Source organism: Dromiciops gliroides, chromosome 4 (assembly GCF_019393635.1).
Source record: "Dromiciops gliroides isolate mDroGli1 chromosome 4, mDroGli1.pri, whole genome shotgun sequence".
Taxonomy (NCBI): Eukaryota; Metazoa; Chordata; class Mammalia; order Microbiotheria; family Microbiotheriidae; genus Dromiciops; species Dromiciops gliroides.
Window position 1 is genome coordinate 157,770,030 of NC_057864.1, and position 23,433 is coordinate 157,793,462.

The following is a 23,433-nucleotide window of genomic DNA, read 5'->3' on the forward strand; positions in this document are numbered from 1 at the left end:
CCCATACACTGAAGAAAGACTGAGGGGAGGGGCAGCAGGCCTGAGTAGGGAAAAAGAAAATAGGGATCATGGATCATGGGAAATTGAGATCCAAGGGATTTTAGAGGTCATCTAGTCCTATCCTTTCATCTGATAGGTGAGGAAACAGGTGCCTGGGAGTGAGCGTGAGGCTAGGGGGAGGGGTAGAAAGGGGTGAAGTGACTTGCCCACAAATAACTCAGAGTAGGAGAAATAGAATTTGAACCTAGAACCTCTGATTCCCAATCCAATGTTCTTTTTATTCTATCATGTTGAGATGTCAGAACCTCTGGGTTCCTTTCCCTCGACAGGTCACACAGTAGAGGGGCTAGTCAGGCTCTTTCCTGGTCCAAACCTTGAGGAAAGGGTCAGTCCCTGAGGGAAGACTGTGTGTGTGTGTGTGGTGGGGTCATGGAGGGTTACTCCATTGGGCAATCCATGTCCCCCCAGACTCAGGACTCCTTTCCCTGGCCAGATTCCCAGGTCTATGTGTGTGTCACAGGTTCTGGGAGGACTGCCTACCAGGGATGGGATCCTCAGGGTTAAACTGGAAAGGATTGTCCATGAAGGAGACCATCACAGAATCAGCGGCACGTCCCCCAGGGTTGGAGGCTTCCAGGGTATAGTTGCCATTGTTGACATGTGTGGGTTGGTTAAGTCGTAGGCATCCATGCCTCACGGTCTCATTGGCCGCCTGTTCCAGGAACTCCGTGAAAATGAAGGTGGTTTCATTGAGCAAGGAGCCATTGAAGCGCCAGGTGAGGGTGGGAGGAGGCTGCCCATCCACAGAGAATGGAATGCACCAGTGGTGCTGGGGGACTGCTTTATGGAGCTGCACTCTGGATGGAACTGTGGCCCAGGAGGGAAGGGAGAGAGATAAAAGGCAGGGGGATCAGAGAATTCGCAGCTAGAAGGGCCCCATGCAATACAATCCCCTCCTCTGACAGATGAAAAATAGGAGGCCCAGGGAGATTCAGTGACTTGTCTGAGGTAACAGCTATTCAGCAGCAGAGCTGGGGCTTAAACCTAGGTTTTCTACCTCCAAATCCAGGGCTCTTACCATTACCTCATGTCCTGCTGGCCTGAGAGAAACCATACTGTAAACTAAGGAAGTTAGGCTTTGGAACTAAGACATAAGATATTGGACTTTGGAAAGAAGTTAGATAGTAGGATTATTTTGTAAAAAGACCCAAATAACACTAGGCTTCAAGTCTAGTAAAATTGGACAGTTGGCCTAAAGAAAACTTAAGCAACAAGCCTTTTTGGAATATTAAATTTGGAAAAAATAAAAAATAAATAAAAATTTAAAAATAAAATAAAATTGGGGGGATAAAAGTGGGAGGCAAGCCTAGGAAAATCGGGCATTGGGCCTAGAAAAACTCAAATGGGATGGAAGCTTTTCAAAAAGGAATGTGAGGCTAAGAGCCTAAAAACAATTGGATACTAGATATAAAGGAACCAAGTATCAAGGAGGAAAGAAACCAGGCTTTGGGACTAAAGAAAATCTAATTATCCCAATCATTCAGATCTTTGCCCTTGAAAAAATCTTACCCCCAGCCCCCTAAATGCTGTTCTCTGTATCAAGTTCTCCTGGGACTTTAATGGAACAGCTGTGGGGCAGCTGTGGACACTGCACCCCCTCCCCCCACACCTCCCATTCCCCATACTACATCCCCTCTGAACTCAAGCCTAGAGCAAACAGAGGGATTCTGCTCCAAAGGGCCCATGGAACCGAGGGACTCACAGGAGACGTTGACCTGGACAGAGAACTCAGCCCGGCCCACGTCATTCTCAGCCCAGCATGTCACTTTCTTCCTGTTGAGGTCGCTGGAGACATTGACCAGAGTCAACCATAAGGATGTCAGATTCCCAGATTCCAGGGGCTAGGAGAGAGGGAGATCGGATCAGGCCTTCTGGAGGAGGCCAAGATTTATAAACTCTAGAGCTGAACCAGGACTTGGAAATCTTCTAGTTGAGCCCCTTTATTTTACAGATAAGAAAACAGAGGCACAAAGAGTGATTTGCCCCAAGCCACAAAGCAAAGCCAGGATTCAAATCCAGGGCTTTTGACTCCCAATCTGATGGTTGCCCCAACTCTGGAGACCCCAGTAAGGAGAAAGGTACATGCAGCCTCAAGGGGTGGAGGACAGATTAAATACTCTCCAGAACCAGGAACTCTTGTGATCTCTTCTGGCTTTGCATGGACAGGAAGAAGGATTTCATATCCCACAGGAGAGAGAATGGGGGGGGGGGAGGAGGAAGAGGAAGAGGAGGAGGAGGAGGAAATAGTTCATGAGAATTTATGGAATATAGTGAAATCCCTCCTCCTTCTCTTTTTGTATTTATGCCTCTCTGAAAACTAGAACTCTATCAAGGGAAAAAGTGCATGGTACATGCCTAACACATACTTGTTGGATTAATTCAGCAATACATGAATGAAGAAGAAAAAACACCACCTGTGATTAACCCAAAAAGGCAAACAAATCTCCTGCACTAAAGGCGAAGCCTTCGTCTCTTTGTTCCAAGCCTTAATTTATTCTTGCTTTACAAGAATTCTAACAAACTTACTGATGTGTCTTCTCAGCCTACAACATACTAAAATCCAAAAATTGTCAAGGAAGGGATCCATGTCAGATGGCACTGATAGCATTTAGAAGGAGCAGCTGATGGTAAGAGAGGAGAGGACAGAACTATACAAAGAACAAAGTGGAAAAGCATCAGGGGCAAATAGCACCCACTTCCCCTTGCCTCAACTTCTCAATAATATATCTATGTTCAGGGTCCTGAGTGAACAACTCACATGTCTATGTCCTTTTTTGTTTTTGGTTTTGGTTTTTGGTTTTTTTTAGTGAGGCAATTGGGGTTAAGTGACTTGCTCAGGGTCACACAGCTAGTAAGTGTTAAGTGTCTGAGGCCAGATTTGAACTCAGGTACTCCTGACTCCAGGACCGGTGCTCTATCCACTGCACCACCTAGCTGCCCCTTCTATGTCCTTTTAAGGTAAGAATGAATGTTTAACAACGATCTCTCCCTCCCACTCCCTATCCCTCCCTCCCACAAAAGTACACAGGAAACACACTTTTAAGTTTAATTTGCATTATTAACACTTTCTCAAATACAGGCAATTAATGAAACAATAAATCAAGCCCAGATTTGTGGATTTGCGGATTACGCAAATGCTCCCATTGAAAATTTCACAATAGATTCTGGGATTCTATCTGAGCTGGCTCCAGCACATGCTAGTCTTAAGGTTTACAAAGCATTTTTCTTAGAACAACCCTATGAGGTAGTGTCTTAGCCCCTACTAGACTGTAAACTCCATGAGGGCAAGGATTAAGTCTCACCTAAGCTTTTTTATCACCTAAACACCAATGATTTGCATGGAGGTATTTCATAAATGGATTTGTTGGGTGGTTTGTTGGTGGTGGGTTTGGGGTTTTAGTTTTTTTGTTTGTTTGTTTTGTTTTATTTATTTAAGTATTTGTCTATTTTTTTTTTTTGCCATCACATTGCAAGTATTCTTATCCCCATTTTATAGATGAGGAAACTGAGACCCAAAGAAGTCAACAATTTGTTCTGACTGTCAAAGCCAGAATTCAAACGTGGGCTTTTAAACTTGAAAGTAAATGCTCTTCCCACATAGCAACAGGGACAGCCACATGCAAGGAATAAAAGGTAGTCATGAGGAAGATGTACCACCAGACTTTTTCTACTTGGCCCTAGAGGTCAAAACTAAAAACAATGGCTAAGAATTGCAAAGGGGAAATTTTAGGTTTGATGTAAGTGTAATGTGGACTAAAAATCAGAACTATCCACGAGTGAAATGGACTCCCTTGGAAGCTTGTGGGCTCCTGTTCTCTGGAAGTCTTCAGACAAAGGCTGGATAACCATTCAATCTGTCAGATAGGTCACAAAGGGGATACTTATTCCAGTATCAGCTGAACCAGGTGTCCTACGAACTCCCAAATTCTATGATTCTGTGATCTTTGAATAACCACAGGACAACTGAGCTAGGAGGGACCTTGGACCATATAATGTTAGAAAATAAAGCATAAAACATTAGAACTTGAAAAGACATTAGAGCATAGACTGCTGAAGCTGGGATGGACTTTAAGCAAAGGTCAGAACACAGAATGTTAGAACTGGAAAAGACCTTCCAGCACAGAATGCTAGCATGAGAAGGCATCTTGGGATACAATGTCAGAACCTTAGAGAACTCAAATTGAGTCCAAGCTTTTCATTTTCCTAGCAGAGGAAACTGAAGCCAAGACAAGGAAATGACTTGCCCAAGATCACACACTGAGTTAATGGCCAAGACAAGGAGTCAAGTTTCATGATTCCTTCCCTCTCAGTCTAGGCCTTTTCAGTTTATAGAACAATATAGATGAGTCAGTGTTTACCAGGGGGATTACCACGAAGAATAACAAGGAATGGAGGATCTAGCTTATAACAAGGATGGACAGCTCGGAAATTTTTGCAGTGACTTTGGTTGAGTGTATGCTCAGTGTGACTTTTGCCACAGCCAAGTGGCTATTATCTATACTTAAAGTTCAGCTTTGTCTCCATACTAGAAGAGAAGATAAAGGAGTAAATATCGGGGCAGCTAGATGGCGCAGTGGTAAAGCACCGGCCCTGGATTCAGGAGTACCTGAGTTCAAATCCAGCCTCAGACACTTGACACTTATAGCTGTGTGACCCTGGGCAAGTCACTTAACCCTCATTGCCCTGCAAAAAACAACAAAAAAAGAGTAAATATCTCTTCATTCTCCTGGTTATAAGGGAGGACGGAATATTCCTTAACAAATAGAAGGAAAATAGGAAAAAAAAAAAGGGGGGGGGGGGAAGAATCTGAAAAAGTGACCTGTGTTAGGAAACTGAAGGTTGTAGAATGAAACCCAGGAAAGAATTTTTGAAATAAATGTCTCTGATGAAGGCCTCATTTCTCAAATATATAGAGAACAAAGTCAAATTTATAAAAATACAAGCCATTCCCCAATTGATAAATGGTCAAAGGATGTGAATAGGCAGTATTCAGACAAAAAAAATCAAAGCTATCTATAATCATATGAAAAAATGCTCTAGATCACTATTGAACAGAGAAATGCAAATTAAAACAACTCTGAGGTATCACCTCACACCTATCAAAGTGACAAATATAACAAAAATGGAAAGTATTGGACATTGTTAAAAGATCCAATCATACAGGAGAGCAATTTGGAACTATGCCCAAAGGCCTATAAAACTGTGCATGTCCTTTGATCCAGCAATACCACAGCTAGGTTTATATCCCAAAGACATCCCCCCAAAAGAGAAAAAGACCTATTTCTACAAAAATATTTCTAGCAGCTCTTTTTGTGGTGGCTAAGAATTGGAAATCAAAGGAATGCCCATCAATGGGGGAATGGCTAAACAAGCTGTGGTTTACGATGGTGATGGAATATTATTATGCTATAAGAAATGACAAGCAGGACTTATCATTGTGCACAGAGACAACAATATTGTTTGATGAAGAACTGTGAATGACTTGACTATTCTCAACAATAAAATGATCCAAGACAATCCCAAAGGACTATTGATGAAACATACTATTCACCTCCAAAGAAAGAACTGATATTGATGGAATAGACTGAAGCATGCTATTTTTCACTTTCTTTCATTGTTTTCTTTTAATTAAGTTTTATTGTACAAAATTACAAATATGGTAACGTTTTACATAATAATACATGTAGAACCCATATCTGATTGCTAGCTGCCTCAGGGCAGGGGAGGGATAAAAACTGGAACCCAAAACTATAAATAAAAATGTTTATTACATTTAAAAAAAAAGAATGAGACCCAGGAGAAAGGGAAAATAGGCCACTGAACATTTTGAGCTAAAGAACAGATGAGGCTCTTCCCAAATAAGAAGGGGGATGAATTTCCTGAAGAAGAGATTACGTTTTTCCTTAAAAGAAATAATAGTGTGGACCTGCAGTTGCCATAGAGTAAGAGATAAGAGAGGCCTTCCCAGGGATGTATCCAGGATATGACAGAAGACCTTTCAAGAACTATTAATCCATTTCTGATGATTCATATGGGCCCAAGTGATATTGATAAGGAATATAGAAAGCATTGTTAAAGATCACTAAGTCTTGAACAAGAAACTAAGTCTCAGGGGCATGAGATGATACTTGCCCTTTAAAGGCAAGAGGTTCAGATATGAAAGGCAAATTTGGGAAATAAATAGTTAAGAAGATGTTATCTGAGAAGGAGATGAATTTCTGGATCATGATATAAATACAGGAATGACAGGCTCCTGGCCAAGGATGAAGTATACCTGACAAGCACTAATTTAAGAATGTATTTTCCTGGAGTCATGCAAATCTAATAAAGAGTGATTTAAATTTTAAAAGATGGCAAAGGAAGGACAGCACACTAGATGCCACAGATAACAGCATCACTGTAGGAAGAAGAATAGCACTAGAGGCACTCAAACTTTCATAAGATACAAAACCCAAAAAACAAGATAGTAAGAGAACTCATGGCATCAGATGTTTATACAGAAGTGTACAAAGTATGGTTAAAATGCAAGATAAATTATAGATACTAATATTTGAGAAGTCAAAATTACTTTATGAGCCTCGGTGAGACTTGATAGGACTAGGATATAGTTCCTTCTTCTAAATGAATAGAATGGGTAAAAAGAATGGATGGAGTAACATTGTATACTAAGACAATATAGTTGGGGGCGGCTAGGTGGCGCAGTGGATAAAGCACCGGCCCTGGATTCAGGAGTTCCTGAGTTCAAATCCGGCCTCAGACACTTGACACTTAACTGGCTGTGTGACCCTAGGCAAGTCACTTAACCCCATTGCCCCATTAAAAAAAAAAAAAAGACAATATAGTCATGTGAGGAAAACTGGAGGGAGAAAGAATAGTAGAAAGCAATTGGGCGAAGATCAGCAGAGGCAAAATCAGAAATGACATGGTTATTGGAGTGAAGTTGATGAGAAATTTGGGGAGTAAACCATAAGTCCGGCATAAAGGCATGATTATTATAATAATAGGTGGCTTCAATTATCTGGACATGGACTGGACCTACCTCTCTGTCCCAAAGAAGAATAGAGATAGGCACTAGATCTAGAATTTCACTGGAATAAAGAACTGTTTTGGTAAAGAAACCCCTTCTACCATGAATGAATGACGGTCAACACTTTTTTTGGTAATTTACATTCTGAGAGAGTTGTCTAGCACATTAAGAGGTCAAGTGGTCTGCCCAGGGTCACATGGCTAACATGTTTCATGTTGGAACCAAGCTTATCATGACTCTGAGGCCAGCTTTCTATCCCCTACACCTTGCTGTCCCCAAATAGAGCTGCCAATAATTTCTTGACTTGCTTTGATGATAATTTCATCTTTAAATGGTAGAAAAAATAATGAGAGGCCTGTAGAACATTGGACCTGAACTTAAGAAGACATGAGTTCAAATGTAGCTTCAGATACTCATCAACCATGGTAAGTGCCTGAAGAACCTGGGCAAACCATTTAATCTCTCTTTCCCTCAGTTTCCTCATCTGTAAGATGGGGATAATAGCACCTCAAAGGGCTACTGTAAAGATAAAATGAGATAGTGTTTATAAAGTGCTTTGCAAACCTTAAATGCTAGCTATTCATATTAACTATCAAAACTTCTATCTTGGATCTGATTCTCAACAAGGAAAACTTTTCTGGTGTAGAAAGATGGGAATCTTTGGGGGAATTCTGTCTTATAATTCATGATAGAGAATAAGAAAGTCAGGTAGGCTGACAAGCACCCTAGATATATTAGAATAGATCTCAAAACATTCAGAAAGAGGACATGTCAGATCTTATGGCTGCAAATTTGACAAGGGAAGTCAGCCAAGAAAGGACAGTAAGCTTCCAAGAATGAAATTCTGAAGACACAAAGAGATACAGCACTAATGAGAAAGAAAAGGTGGTGATGTCTAAAGAACCAATGTGGATGCATAGGGATCTTATCAAGTAGTTTAGATTACAAAAGTCATCTAGCACATAGAAGCAAGGGAAGGTAACAGAGGACACTGAGACCTTACTTTTTTTCTTTTTCTGGAGGCAGAGTTAAGTGACTTGGCCAGGGTCACACAGCTAGTAAGTGTCTGAGGCTGGACTTGAACTCAGGTCTTCCTGATTCCGGGGCTGATACTCTACCCTCTGTGCCACCTAGCTGCCCCAATGAAGTTTTTTTTGATCCTTCTCCACTCCCCCACTAACTTCCACTTTCTTCCCCCACAATTATTCTGTATTTATGTAAATATTTTTATATACTCATGCATATACATATTGTCTTCCATAACAGGATGTAAGCTCCTTCAGGAAAGAGAGTTTCTTTTTTGTCTTTTTATCCCCTGTGTTTAGCACAGTGCCTGACATATAGTAGAGGCTTAGTAAGTGCCTGTTAATTGATGAATACATCATCCACTAGGAACAGTGCCAGAAGTGCTAAACATGAGAATTTTGGGGAGATGACAAGGAAAGCCAAAGAAAACATAAGGGTTTGATTTGTGTGTGTGTGATATTGGGGGGGGGATTATAATGTAAGAAAGACTAGGACTATTGCTCAAGGTGGCTGGGTTGATACCTTAATGGATGTTGGAGAGAAGGCAAGACCACACGGTTCTGGTTTTGCTTCCGGTTTTTTCTGCCAAAGAGAATGAACTTCGAATGGGAAAAAGGCAGAATACAAATGATTAATAGGGGGCCTGGGTTAGAGGGTCTCTAAGGTACTGTCCAACTTTAAAGCTGTGATCCTATCCCTTCATGAGCTCAAGTGAAATGCATCCTACTAGGCTGAAATAACTGCTAGATGCAATTGCAAGTTAATTTCGCAATATCATGGGTAACAGGATTGATGATGATAACAGGATATACTGGATTGGTGATGGACAAACAACGCCCTGATTTTTTTTTTAACTGAAAAGAATCACCTTCAAAATCTAGAGCGATGGGCTTGACTTTGGTTTCTGGCAAAATTCTGGAACACAGGAGTGGTGATCACAAAGGACCATCCTGGCTTAATCAAGAACAGGTCAAGCCAGACTAACCTCATTTTCCTTTTTTAGTAGAATTGCTAGGCAGGTTCCTAGGCTTGGAGAATGGTTTAGGCATAATTTGCCTAGATTTTAGCAAACTATTTGATAAAGTCCCTCAAGCATTTCTTGTGAAAGAGATGAATAGGTCTGGGCTAGATGATAGTAGCTAGGTGACTTTGTAGATGATTAAAGCCACTGAATCCTGGCAGAGACAGAATTCAAATTTAGGTCCTAGATTCATCTTAAGAGTCAGCCCTCTGTCCATGGTAGCATCCTCTGATTGCCTCTCTGCCTCTCCATTTCACAGAGTGACAGAATTTCAGAGTTGAAAGCTGTGGCCACACCCAAAGACTAGTCATTAATGGTTCAACTTCAACTTGTATCGAAGTTTCTAGAGAATGCCTCATGGATCTATACTTCATTTTGTGATCTTTCATATGTTTATCACTGGTGTGGATAAAGGGATAGATGGCACATTTATCAAATTTGTTGATGACGCAAAGAATACATTTGGATATATATTATTATGGACTATTTGTGCCTGACCTGTGGTAGAGCCTTCCAAGTTCATAGTAGTCTGATCAACCACAGTTGGATACATTATAATTTGACCCCAACATAGTGATGTCATTTTGGTCCACTTTGAGAACAAAAGACAACAACTAACAAACACAATCCAAAAAGATTAACAGATTCAAATATTGGGCTAAATCTAATAAGATGAAACCAAAAAGTTATAAATGAAAAGTCTCACCCTAGGGTTCAAGAAATCAATTTAACAAGTACTTGATAGGAGAAGCATGGAGAGACAGCAATTCATCTGAAAAAGATCTCTGGATTTTAGGAATTACAGACTCAATATGAGTCAATGATATAATATGGCAGCCAGAAAAATTTAAACACTCTTAGCCACTTTAAGAGAGGAATAGTATCCAAGAGTAGGGAGATGATAGAACCACTTTACTCTGCCCTGGTCAGGATACATTTGGAATATTTGTGTTCGGTTATGGGCACAGCATTTTAGGAGGGACACTGATACACTGGAGTGTGTCCAAAAGATTTGCTTGAACAACCTAAAATTGTTTAGTCTATACAAGAGAAAACTTAGGAGAACATGATTTCTGTCTTTAAGCCATCTGGAGGGTTGCCATATATGAATGATGGAATAGAATTGCTCTTCTTGGTCCCAGAGGGAAAAACAGGAGTGATGAATAGAAGGTAGAAAGATGCATATTTAGGCTTGAAAACACAAAGAGAACGAACTATCCTAAAGTGGAAGGGCAGTTAGCAGATTGCCCCTTAAAGTCTTCAAGCCAAAGGCTAAGGATCATTATAGAGAAGTTTCCTCTTAAGAGATGTGTTGTGGGGCATCTAGGTGGTGCAGTGGATAGAGCACCGGCCCTGGATTCAGGAGGACCTGAGTTCAAATCCGACCTCAGACACTTGGCACTAGCTGTGTGACCCTAGGAAAGTCACTTAACCCCAATTGCCTCACCAAAAATAAATAAATAAATAAATGAAAGAGGCCAACTCTTCAAAAAAAAAAAAAAAAGAGATGAGTTATACTGCATGATCTCTGGGGTCCTTGTCAACCAGGGATGTGCTGGAGCTGTTTCACACCAGCTCACAGGCACCAATTGTTAAATTTTCAGCATGAGCATTTATATCTCAGAAATCAGCAAATGCTGCACATTACTGTTTTATTGTCTAGAACATGATAGAGAAAATGTTAATAATGCAAAATAAACCTTAAAATATGTTCTATATACCTTTTTTCCACAGGGCTGCTTATTAAATATTTACCAGCATACCACTATTTCAATTCTGAGATTTCATCATTCTGTGATTGGAAAGATAAAGAAGCAATCATAGCATGGTACCATGAAAGAGTATTGACACTAGAGATGAATCTAGAAGCAAGATTGGAATCCTGACTGCTATTTGCTATCTCATCCTCAGTTTCCTGAAATGTCAAAATGAATCAGTTAGACTCAATGGCTTCTAAAGTCCCTTCCAGTTTCAAATCTATGATCCTATGGTTGACTGAGGAGTAAAATGGCTTCCTTAGGAGGTGAAATCAGACCTGAGGTAAGTGCCAAAAACTTGAGGCCAGAATATTTGGGTCAGACACCAGTGAAGAAGAGGAGATCTCCAGTGGTTAGAGTTCATTTCTATTCTCTGTACCTCAGTTTCTTTATTCTATGGTTTCTGTATTTCGTAATGTGTAATACAAGTGAGAGAGGCCACAAGGTATAGTGGAAGGAGCCCTGGATGGGGAAGCCAGGGGCTCACTTTAAAGTCAAGGATGTGAATTTATAGGATCATAGATTTAGGCCTGGAACTTTCCAGGGACATTAGAAGTAAAAGAATCCCAGATATATACCTAGAAGGAATCTCAGAAGCCAATAAGTCCAACCTCTCATTTTACAGATATAATAAGAGCTCTGAACCTGGATTCAGGAAGACTCGGTTCAAATCCTGAATCAGACACTTACTAGCTAGCTGTGTGACCCTGGGCAAGTCACTTAACCTCTGCCTCAATTTCTTCAACTACAAAATGGATATAATAATAGCAAATACCTCCCAGAATTGTTGTGAAGATCAAATGAGATATTTGTAAAGTGCTTTGTAAACCTTAAAGCACAATATAAATGCTATTTATCTATTATTATGAAGATGATTATTGTGGTAGTGGTGGTAATGATGATATGACTTGTCTAAGGTCACACAGCTAGCAAGCCCTAGAGATGGGGTTTGAACCTAGGGCATATAGTCTAAATCCACACACACATGCACACCAATTTTACAAATAAGAAAACTGAGATCTATACTGGTTCAGTGACTTGACCAAGGTCACAAAGACCTGGGAATAGAATCCAGGTCCTCTTTAAATTATTCTGAGCCAGTGAGTTCAAGTTAGGCTCCTTCATGAGCTAGCTATGAAACCTTGAGCAGATCACTGGATTTCTCTTAGTTTCCTCATTTATAAAAATGAGAATTATTTCTTCTGATCTACCTATCTAACAGCTAGATGGTATAATAGATAGAGCACTAGGCCCAGAGTCAGGAAGACCTGAGTTCAAATCCAACCTCAGATATTTACTAGCTGTATGACCTTGGTCAGGTCATATCATCTTCTTAACCTGTTTGTCTCAGTTTCCTCATATGTAAAATGAGCTAGAGAAGGAAAAGGCAAACCACTCAGAAATCTTTACCAAGAAAAACCCAAATGGGGTCACAAAGTGTCAGACACAACTGAAACAACTGAACAACAACAACCTGTCTCACAGGGCTTTTGTAAAAATCAACAAGGATTAACAGACATTTTCATAGTGCTTTAAGGCTAACAAAGCATTTTCTCTTCAACTACCCTATCAAGAAAGTTTATAAGCATTATTATTCCAATTTTAATGATGGGGAAACTGAGGCTCAAAGACTTTTTTCTCTTAGACAAGGAAGGACAACAACTGACCAGCATTAGATAACAGTCATGATCCTAAAAGATTAACAGGCTCAAATATTGGGCTGAATCTAATAAGATGAAACTAAAAAGTTATAAATGTAAAGTCTTACCCTTGGGTTCAAGAAATCAGTTTAACAAGTACATGATAGGAGAGTCATGGCGAGACAGCAATTTATCTGAAGTGACTTGTTTTATAGACAGTAATTGTCAAGTGTCAGGATTTTAACTCACAACTCCTCACTATATTTGATACTATTTCCACTGCTTCACTAACTATATCTTCCTACAAAATGACATATAAAAGAGCCTATTGAACTACTGGGCACCATACAAATGCAAATTGTGATTATATTTCTTTAGAATATAATTATCATGGGGCAGCTAGGTGGCGCACTGGCCCTAGATTCAGGAAAACCTGAGTTCAAATCTGACCTCAGACACTTGACACTTACTAGCTGTGTGACCCTGGGCAAGTCACTTAATCCGCCCCCCCCCATTGTCCCGCCAAAAAAAAAGAATATAATTATTATTATTAAAACTTTTCATAGGTTTAGGGCTGGTGTAGACAATCTAGTCCACCCTTTCATTTTGCATATGAGCAAACTGAGGCCAAGACAGATTAAATTGATTTGCTCAGGGTCTCACAGGTATTAGCAGCTTCCTACTATATTGGCGTTTCTTCTAAATTATGCTCTTGCTGTTGGACCCATTCACCCTGAGAGTAAACAGTTTCTTCCTGCACCAGGACACCGTGAGTACTATTAGGGATGAGTTTACAGTGGATGGGTGGGAAGCCTAGGAGTCACCTTATATCCTAACTGTCTTCTACCCTTCTTATCACTTAGGATACTTGAAGAACACACAGAGATGAGGTCTGGAGTGCTGGGGTGCAGATGAGTGTTCTCCACCCTCTTTTATTCTGCCACCCGTGGATGGGCCTCAAGTGTGAGGGGGGAGTACATTGGGTCTTTTTGTTTCCCTAGTATAGGCACATAGTAGGTGCTTAATAAAAATTGATTGATTGGGTTCTAGGGCATGGAGGGGCCTTTCTTTTCATTCTCTCAGTATTTGTTTGGCATCTGGGTGTTTCCTTTTTGGTGTGTGTGCCTCTTTGGGGGGGGTTGCTGTTTCTATTTCTTGGGGCTTTGTGTCCATCTCTTACCATCACAGTGGCAAACTCAGAGAGTTCTTCAGTGTTCCAGCCAGTCCAACTCTGGCCATGGCTCTCCACCTGGCAATGCAGTGTCACATTGTCACCTACATCCACTGTAGTATTGGACAACTCAACCTTCAGCAGGGGCACGCCTAACCCAAGGGAAGAGGGGGAAACAGAAAAAAGAGAGATCATCGGATGCAGGGCCCAAGCCTGTCTTCTCACTCCTGAGAAGTTGCTGACCTCCTTAATCATCGAACCTACCTCCCCAGCAGCAATGGTGCCCCCTATACCCAGACATTGTCCATCCCCCCAACCCCAATGACTCATTCTCCTCCTCCAATTCCACCTACCACAGCTGTCATTGGGCATAAGGGCAAGAGACCCCTGGCATGGAAACTCCAGTTTGGCCAGCCCTTCCTCCTCCCAGGGCTGTAGCCATCGAAGGGCACAGGAACAGTTCAAGGGGTTTCCAGTCAGAACCCTGAGAGAGAAGGCACGAGGATTCATTAGAGAGGAGGGCACAGCCATATGGAATTCCATATTTTTGGCGTGTGACATTCAAAAATAGGGGGAGCAATCATGGCCTCAGGTAAGGGAAAACCCCAAAAAAATTTTTTTCGTTAAAAGAGATAAAAAAGAAACCACAATTAAAGGCATCATAATATAAACACAATGCACATATAACAAAAGATCTAGCATCTAAATACTTAAAGAAAAGTTGTTAAAGGAAGAAATAGTAAAACTGTAATAGAGTTCTCAATGTACTTCTTTCAGATTTAGAAAAAATCTAGCAAAAAAAAGAAAAGGAAATATATTAATAACCTGAGAAAAGTCAAATCAAAAAGCATTTACTAAGCATCCACTACATGGTAGGCACTGTGCTAAGCATATTAGCACAACAATATATGATAAATCTCTGGGGATTACTGAATGAAAATAGAAAGGAGTGTATATATTTCTCAGCTATATACAGCACCTTTACAAAAATGGAGTATGTATTAGGGCATAAACGCCTTGCAAACAAATGAAGAAAAGCAGAAATATTAAATACATCCCTCATTGACCACAATGAAATAAAAATATATTGGATAAAGGGCTTTTAAGAATTAAAAATTAATTGGAGATTAAATATCTTAATTCTAAAGAATTGGTGGGTCAAAGAACAGATTGCAGAAACCCTGGATAATTTCATCAAAGAAAATGACAAGGAGATAGCATACCAAAATGTATAAGATGCAACTTTATCTCTAAACTCTTTCATCAATTCAACATTTTTAAGTATCTACTACATATAAGACATTGTCAATGAGGATTCAGAAACAAAAAAGAAACAGTCCTGCTCTCAAAGAGTTTACATTTTCTACTGGGAGGAAATAACAGGCACAGAAATAAGTAAATATAATTTATATCCAGAGTAATGAGAAAGTGGTTTCAAAAGACAGAGTGATAATAATTGGGAGTGTCTGGAAAGGCATCTGAGCTGGGCTCTGAAAGATTATAATAGGCCAAGGTGATAGAGTGCATTCCAGACACAGAGGACCATTTGTATGAAGGCTGAGAATCAAAGCCAACAAGCATTTTTTAAACACTTATTGTGTACCAGACCCTGAGGATACAAAGAGAGGAAAAAATATGGAACTTGCCATCAAGAAGCTCACATTTTAATAAGGGAGATAATATACAGATAATTTTGTGCATAAAAGATATTTAGTATAAATGGAATCTCAAAGGGAAGGCACTGGACAGAGTGGGTAGAGGTGAGAAGGGGAAGCAGCCAGTACAAAGACATGCAGTTGGGAGAAGGGGTGTCCTGTGCCAGGAACATCAAGGGTAGCTGGAGTGTAGAGTTCACAGAAGACTGAAAAGGTAGAAAAGGGACCAGGTTGTAAAGGCCATTAAATGATAAGCAGATATTTATATTTGATCCTGAAGATAATATGGGGCCACTATAGTTTACTGAGCAGGGAAGTAATTTGTGTTTTAGGAAAAAAATCACTTTGGCAGCTGAGTGAAGGATGGCCAAGTGCTGAAGTGGATAGAGCCCTACCCGCCCCCCTCCAGGAGGACCTGAATTCAAATCTGACCTCGGACACTAGTTGTATGACCCCAGGCAAGGCACTTAATGCAGGGTGCCTCAAAAGAAAAAAGAAAGATGGCTTGGAGAGGGGAGAGACTTGGGAGGTGGGGAGACCAATGAGAAGCCCTATTGCAAGAGTTCAGGCAAGAGGTGATAAGAGCCTTAAAAAGGACTATAGCTGAGTTGAGAGAAAGGGATATATATGAGAGACTTTGTGAAGATAGAAATGATAAGATCTGATGTTGAATTGGCTACGTAGGATGAGAGTGAGTGAGGAGTCAAGACCAACTTCGAAGTTGTGAGACTAGGTGACCAGTGAATGGTAACGCTCTCAACAGTAATAGGCGGGGCAGCTAGGTGACGCAGTGGATAAAGCACCAGCCCTGGATTCAGGAGGACCTGAGCTCAGTTCCAGCCTCAGACACTTGACACTTACTAGCTGTGTGACACTTACTAGCAAGTCACTTAATCCTCATTGCCCACACACACAAAAAACAACAGTAATAGGAAAGTTAGGAAGAGAATGGGGTGGGGAAAGATACATTCTGTTGGATATGTTAATGTTTGGGATGCCATGGGGAATCTGGTTCTAGAGGTCTAAGAAGCAATTGGTGACATAGGGCTAGAGTTTGGGAGATAAACTACGACTGTGTATATAGATTTGGGAATCATCTGCACAGAGATGGTCATTGAACCCATGGGAATGATAAGATCACCGAATGAGATCATGGAGGGAAAAGAGAAGACTGACCTTGAAGGTCACCCACAATTAGGTGGTCATGCTTGTAGGTTACCTGAAGGGTGATCCATCAAAGAAGATTAAGAAGAAACAATCCGATAAATAGGAGGAGAATTTAGGAAGAAGCAGAATCACAAAAACTAAGAGGGGAATGAGTATCCACAAGAAGATTGTGTCAGAGGTTTCAAATAGGCCAAGTATGAGAATTAAGAAAAGGCCATCAGATTTGGGGTGAGAGTGGTAGGAGTGGTGTTATTTGAGGCAGTTGTTACATGATTTGCCCAGGGTCAGGCAGCTAGGAAGTGCCTGAGGCCAGATTTTTTTTTAATTTATTTTTTAAGGGCAATGGGGGTTAAGTGACTTGCCCAGGGTCACAAGGCTAGTAAGTGTCAAGTGTCTGAGGCCGGATTTGAACTCAGGTACTCCTGACTCCAGAGCAAGTGCTCTATCCACTGTGCAACCTCAATCCCCCCCACCCAAACCCAACCCACCCCCCCACCCCATTTGACAATTCATTGATCCCTGGTAATTTGTAGGAGTAGAGTTTCAGTTAAATAATGAGGGTGGAAGTTGGATTACTGAGAGTTTAGAGTCAAGTGAGAGGAAAGGAAATGGAGGTACAAACTGTGAAGGCTTTTTCAAAGAGTTTGGCCATGAAGGGGAGAAGAGCTAAAAGAGGATATCTAGCAGAGATGGTTAAGTCGAGTGAGAGGTTCTTTTTAAGGATGAGAGAGACATAGGTGTGTTGGTAGATAGCAGAAAGGGGACGAGCAGAAAGGGAGAGACTGAAGATTAGGAAGCAGCGATGGAGGCAGCTAGGTGGCGCAGTGGATAGAGCACCAGCCCTGGAGTCAGGAGGACCTGAGTTCAAATCTGACCTCAGACACTTAATACTTACTAGCTGTGTGACCCTGGGCAAGTCACTTAACCCCAATTGCCTCACTAAAAAAAAAAAAAAGCAGCGATGATGGTGAGGATGATTGACTAGAAAAGACAATCAAATGAGACCAAGGGTACACACAGAGGGATTTGCCTTGGCAAGGAGAGAAGTCACCTCTTCATTTGAGACAGGAGTAAAGGAGGAGATGTTGGAGGAAGACATCTGAGTGATGTGAGAGGAGATGGGGGAAAGAGGGAGTTCAAGGAGAATGGAGTACAATAATAATAATAGCTAGCATTTAAATTGTACTTTTGCAGAACTAGGTGGCACAGTGGATAGAGCACTGGACTTGAAGTCAGGAAGACTCAACTTTCCGAGTTCAAATCCAACCTCAGACACTTACTAGCTGTGTGACCCTGGGCAAGTCACTTAACCCTGTTTACCTCAGTTTCCTCATCTATGAAATGAGCTGGAGAAGGAAATAGCAAACCACTCCAATATCTTTGCCAAGAAAACCCCAAATGGGGTCATGGAGAATTGGGCACAGCTGAACAAAATATTGCACTTTAAGATTTACAAAGTACTTTATGTTTGTTATCTTGTTTGATCCTTACCACAACCCTGTGAGGTTAAGTGCTATAATTATCATCCCCATTTTATAGATGAGGAAACTGGGGCCCAGGAAAGTTGTGACTTGCCCAGGGTTACCCAACTAAATAAATATCTGAGGCAGGATTTGAACACAGGTCTTTCTGATTTCAAAATCATGTACATAGATGTAAGGGGAACAGCCAAAGGGCCAAGTTTCCTGGAACACAGAACACAGGAAGGGGAGTAATATAAAATAAAACTGAAAAGGTAGACAGGATCCCAGGCTAACAATTGGATAGACAATAGGGAGCCACTGGAATTTTCAGGTAGCTAGATGACATGATCCAACCTATGCTTTAGGAACATCGTGCCTGTCAAGCAATAGGGAATGAGCTTAGACATCAGCAAGAATTAACCTCCCTAAAGGAAGAGTGGTACCATGGAAAGTATACAGTATATGAAGCCAGAGCACAGCCTTGGTTGAAAATTGGATATCAGTCCTATGTCTTACTCTCACATAGTCCCAGAAAAAGCCACTTAACTTCTCTGGGCCTCAGCTCCCTCAACTTTAAAATTAAATAGTTAAATGAGATGATCTTCCAGTTCTAAAACTATAATTTTCTGGACACTATGGGATGGAGGAGGAGAAGAAGGGATGGGGAGCTAATTGTCCCTCCCTAGAGAGCAAGAAGATGATAATTGGATATCTGAGATAAATTACACTATTGCTGTTGTTCAGTAGTGTCCAACTCTTCATGACCCTGTTTGGGGTTTTCTTGGCAGAGATACGGAAGTGTTTTGTCATTTCCTTTTCCGGCTCATTTTACAGATGAGGAAACTGAGTGACTTGCCCAGGGTAACATAGATAGTAAGTGCCAGATATCAGATTTGAACTCAGGAAGATGAGTCTTCCAGACTCAAGGCTCAGCACTCTATTCACTGTGCCACCTAGCTGCCCATGTCAAAAGCATTAGGAAGTAAGAGTAATAACCATCTCCAATCTCTCATGTGCTTGGTAACCATAGAATTTTGAGTCAGGATAGGGGTTCTAAGGATAGTGACTGGAGATGAGAGAAGGGGTTTGTCTGCTTTCAGGAGAATGTAAATTTTTTAAATAATAGGCACTGTTTTTCATTGTCTCGTGATTAGCCTCATCAATTCAAGCTCCACACAATCTCATCTATCCCACCCCATCTCTCTACACACTTGGCCACCTCCACAGCTCCTCTTGCCTGGAGGATTGCAATAGGTTTCTGATTGTTCTCCCTTCCTTCTACAATATATCCTATACAGTCTACACCAGAGGTGGCAAGCTCAAGATGCTTGTAACATTCCTGGGTGTGGCCCAAACCAGCCTCAAATGTAATTGAGAAGTATTTAATAATACAAAGGAAAAATACAATACAATATAGATAATGTTAACATGTGGTTTTCTGGGGCAGCTAGATGGCGCAGTGGATAGAGCACCGGCCCTGGAGTCAGGAGTACCTGAGTTCAAATCCAGCCTCAGCCACTTAACACTTACTAGCTGTGTGATCCTAGGCAAGTCACTTAACCCCCATTGCCTCACTAAAAAACAAAAAAAAAAAACACACAAGTGGTTTTCTAACTTAATATGCAGTTTGCAGGAGTTCTTATGTATAGTTTAGTGCTTTCCTATTTCCATTTGAGTTGGACCCCATTGTTCTACTCTATTGCCAAAATTATACCCCTAAAGTAAAAGTCTAACCACAAAACTTGCCTGTTCAATGAACTCTAGTGGCTCTCTTTTACCCATAGGATCAAGTTGTTGTTCAGTCATGTCTGACTCTCCTTGACCCCATTTAGGATTTTTTGGTAAAGGTACTGGAGTGGTTTGCCATTTCCTTCTCCAGCTCATTTTACAGATGGGCAAACTGAGGCAAACAAGGTTAAGTGACTTGCCCAGGGACACACAGCTAGTAAGTAGCATAACTATCTGAGATCAGATTTGAACTCAAGTCCTCCTGATGCTCAGGGTCAGCACTCTATCCACTGTGCTACCTAGCTACCCATATAGCTTCAAGTACAAGCTCCTATTTCATATCCTTTGTAACCTGGCTTCCAACTAGCTTTCCATGTTTATCCTACATTCCTCTTCTTCATCTCCATACTTCATCTCTTGGCTCTGGGCATTTTCTCTGGCTGTGGCTGGTGCCTGGAATGCTCTCCCTCCTCAGCTCCGCCTGCTGACTTCTCTGGCTATCTTTAAATCCCAATTACTATCTCATCTTTTCCTACAAGCTTTTCCCACCCCTCTCTTAATTCTTATGCCTTCCTTCTGTTAATTATTTTCTCTATATCCTGTATATAGCTTGTTTGTATATATGCGTCTATATGTTGTCTCCCCCATTAAACTGTAAGTTCTTTGAGGGCAGGGCTTGTCTTTTGCCTCCTTTTTATCCCCAGTGCTTAACACAGTGCTTGGCTCATAGTAGGTGCTTAATAAATATTAATTGATTGACTAATTGATTCTTTCACTTTATGTGCCACCCAAAATGTCTTCACTGTTCCTCATACACAACACTCCCCCCCATCTCTGTCCCCATGCCTCCACCTCAGAAAATTCTTAATTGGGGGCAGCTAGGTGGCACAGTAGATAGAGCACCGGCCCTGGATTCAGAAGGACCTGAGTTCAAATCCGGCCTCAGACACTTGACACTTACTAGCTGTGTGACCCTGGGCAAGTCACTTAACCCCCATTGCCCTGCCAAAAGAAAAGAAAAGAAAAGAAAATCCTAAATTTCCTTTATGGTTAACTTCCCCCACATGAGGCCTTTCCTGATCTCCCAAATTGCATAGTATTAGTTTTGTATACATATTTAAATATGTACTTGTTGTCATTCCCCATCCTCCAATAGAATGTAAGCTCTTTGGGGGCAGCTAGGTGGTGCAGTGGATAGAGCACCAGCCCTGGAATCAGGAGGACCTGAGTTCAAATCCGGCCTCAGACACTTAACACTTACTAGCTGTGTGACCCTGGGCAAGTCACTTAACCCGCATTGCCTCACTAAAAAAATTTTTTTAATTTTTTAAAAAGAATGTAAGCTCTTTGAGGGCAAGAACTATTTCATTTTTTAAAAACTTGGACTCATTAATCAGTCAGTAAGCATTTTTTAAGCACCTGTTATGTACAAGGCAGTATGCTAAGTATTGGGAGGGACACACAAAAAGAAGCAAAAGGCATTCCCTGTGATCCAGGAGTTCACGATCTAATGGATTTTGAAGATTATAAATTACACCTGCTGCCCACCTCCTGTGTGATGAATTCAGAGTACAGACTGAAATATATATATGTATGTATGTATATATATATATATGATTTGGGGCATGACCAATGCAGAAAATTTGTTTTCTTTTTCTTTCTTTTTGGTGAGGCAATTGGGGTTAAGTGACTTGCCCACTAGTAAGTCACACAGCTAGTAAGTGCCAAGTGTCTGAGGCCAGATTTGAACTCAGGTCCGCCTGACTGCAGGGCCAGTGCTTTATCCACTGTACCACCTAGCTGCCCCAGGGAAATTTGTTCTGATTGAGTACATTATATATGTCTGTAACAAGAGCTTTGGTTTTTGTTTTCTCAGTGGGGGTGGGAGAGAATTTGAACCTAAAAATAAAATTAAATTGAATTTAAAAAACAACAACACTAAGTTTCAGAGCAGGTTCAGTTTCCTCATTCCTATTCCAGTGAAATCATCCAATAAAAGAAAAAAAATTCTCAGTTGGAATCTCAGCCTCCTACTAGACTGTAAACACCTTACATGTAGGGACCATGTTTTATCTAAATGTTGTCATCTCCAGAGCACCTAGCCCAGAGCTCTACCTATTGTGATAGATGCTTAGGGAACTTTTGTTCATTGTAAATGTGACTCCCGACTGCCCTCCAGTCCTGAGGAGGAAAACTCCCAGGACGGGTCCCCCTCATCATTTACATGATACTGCCATTGACTTTGGGACTCCACGGCAAGTCACAGAGATCCACAACTAGAATAACCCACTGCCTCCAGTTAGCACCAGGCAGCCCCCAGGCCCCTCACTGGGTCATACCCACAGTCACAAACTCATAATCACACATATCTAGTCAGCAATTCCCACCCCCAACAATGGCACGTGCGTGTGCCTGCACACACACACACACACACACACACACACACACACACACATTTACATACAATCTCCTTCTAATAAGCTCCTATACAAGCCCTGGTACTTACAGTTCCTGCAGGGAAAGGCCCTGAACAGTTTTCCAAGAGAGAGAGTTCAGTGCATTGAAGGAAAGATTCCTGTAAGAGAGAAAGAGCCCTTACTCTAAGTGGCCCTTCTGAGCCTTCTCTAAATGTAGAATTTAACACCTAGCTGCTCTCCAACACCCCCCTCACCCCCCCGTCCAACTTCCCCCAAACTCTAGCACTTGAAGAAGCAGCTAATGCGTTAGGAGACTCCTGTTCTTCTACTGACCAGCACCACAAGGGTTAAACCCCCCTTCACTCCCTCCCCTAGACCCCCAGGGAAGGGGGGGAACTGAGGGAACAGCCGGCTCCCCCTCCCCCTCCTGGCCCCAGCTGGCAAAGTGCTGAGGCCACAGCTGGGGGGTGGGCAGGAGGGGGTCCATCTGTGCTCCCCTTTCTCCCCCCACCCCCCACTGACAGGGACCAGATGGGGAGGGAAAAAGAGAACATCGAGGTCTTCCCCCAAAAAAATAACCCTTTGCACTAAGTAACTCAAAGCATTCTTGCAGACAGGCATCAGCCTCCCCCAACATACACATCCCTCCCTTCCTTCCTCTGGGTCCCAATGCTTCTGAGAACCATGTCCCATCCCCCATCCCCTTCTCTCCACCTGTCTGATGCTCAATCCTGTAAAGGGGGGGATAAGACAGATCTTATGATGCCTCCCTTCAAAGCCTCTGAAACTTTAGAGGAAGGCCAGGGCTGGGCAAACAGTTCACACCCCCCACACACACACACACACATGCACAGAGTCCCATACGGGAGAGGGGCAGAATCTATACAGAATTTCCTAGGTAAGAAGGGGAACAGCTGAACTCTAGACCTTCCGCCATGAAGTTCCCTTCTCTCTGATTTGTCAGATTGGAAGAGGCATCAATATCTCTGCCCTCAAACCATCCTCCTCGTTAAGAAACACCTCTGGAAAATGGTCTGGGTCTCAGCTTCAGGTGCTGCACCCTTCCCACCTGGACCATTTCTTTACAGAAATACCAGTGGGACTCTCCTGCCCCTAACCTCCTCTCTTATAAGGATGGCTGGGGAAGGACAAGTTAGATACAAGCCGGGACATTTTCTGTGACCTCCCTTCATGTATACCTTGGGGCTTAAATAACACTTTCCCCATTTGGAAGGCTCAGCCAGGGTAGGGGCTGGGAATACAGGGATTCCCAGCCTGGGAGTCCAGGAGACCTGTCTCTA

At 41.7% G+C, this 23,433-nt stretch overlaps 1 protein-coding gene across 1 annotated transcript in view; it reads right to left on the reverse strand.

The window, feature by feature from the left end:
- Positions 1–23,433, reverse strand: part of NTRK1 (neurotrophic receptor tyrosine kinase 1) — a 41,846-nt gene that overhangs the window by 12,547 nt on the left and 5,866 nt on the right. The window contains exons 4-8 of the mRNA XM_043964011.1: positions 22,222–22,290; positions 14,056–14,186; positions 13,712–13,854; positions 1,763–1,901; positions 541–867 (exon numbers count right to left, since the gene is read on the reverse strand). Coding sequence (XP_043819946.1) covers positions 541–867; positions 1,763–1,901; positions 13,712–13,854; positions 14,056–14,186; positions 22,222–22,290 — 809 coding nt within the window. The remainder of the gene's footprint in view (positions 1–540; positions 868–1,762; positions 1,902–13,711; positions 13,855–14,055; positions 14,187–22,221; positions 22,291–23,433) is intronic.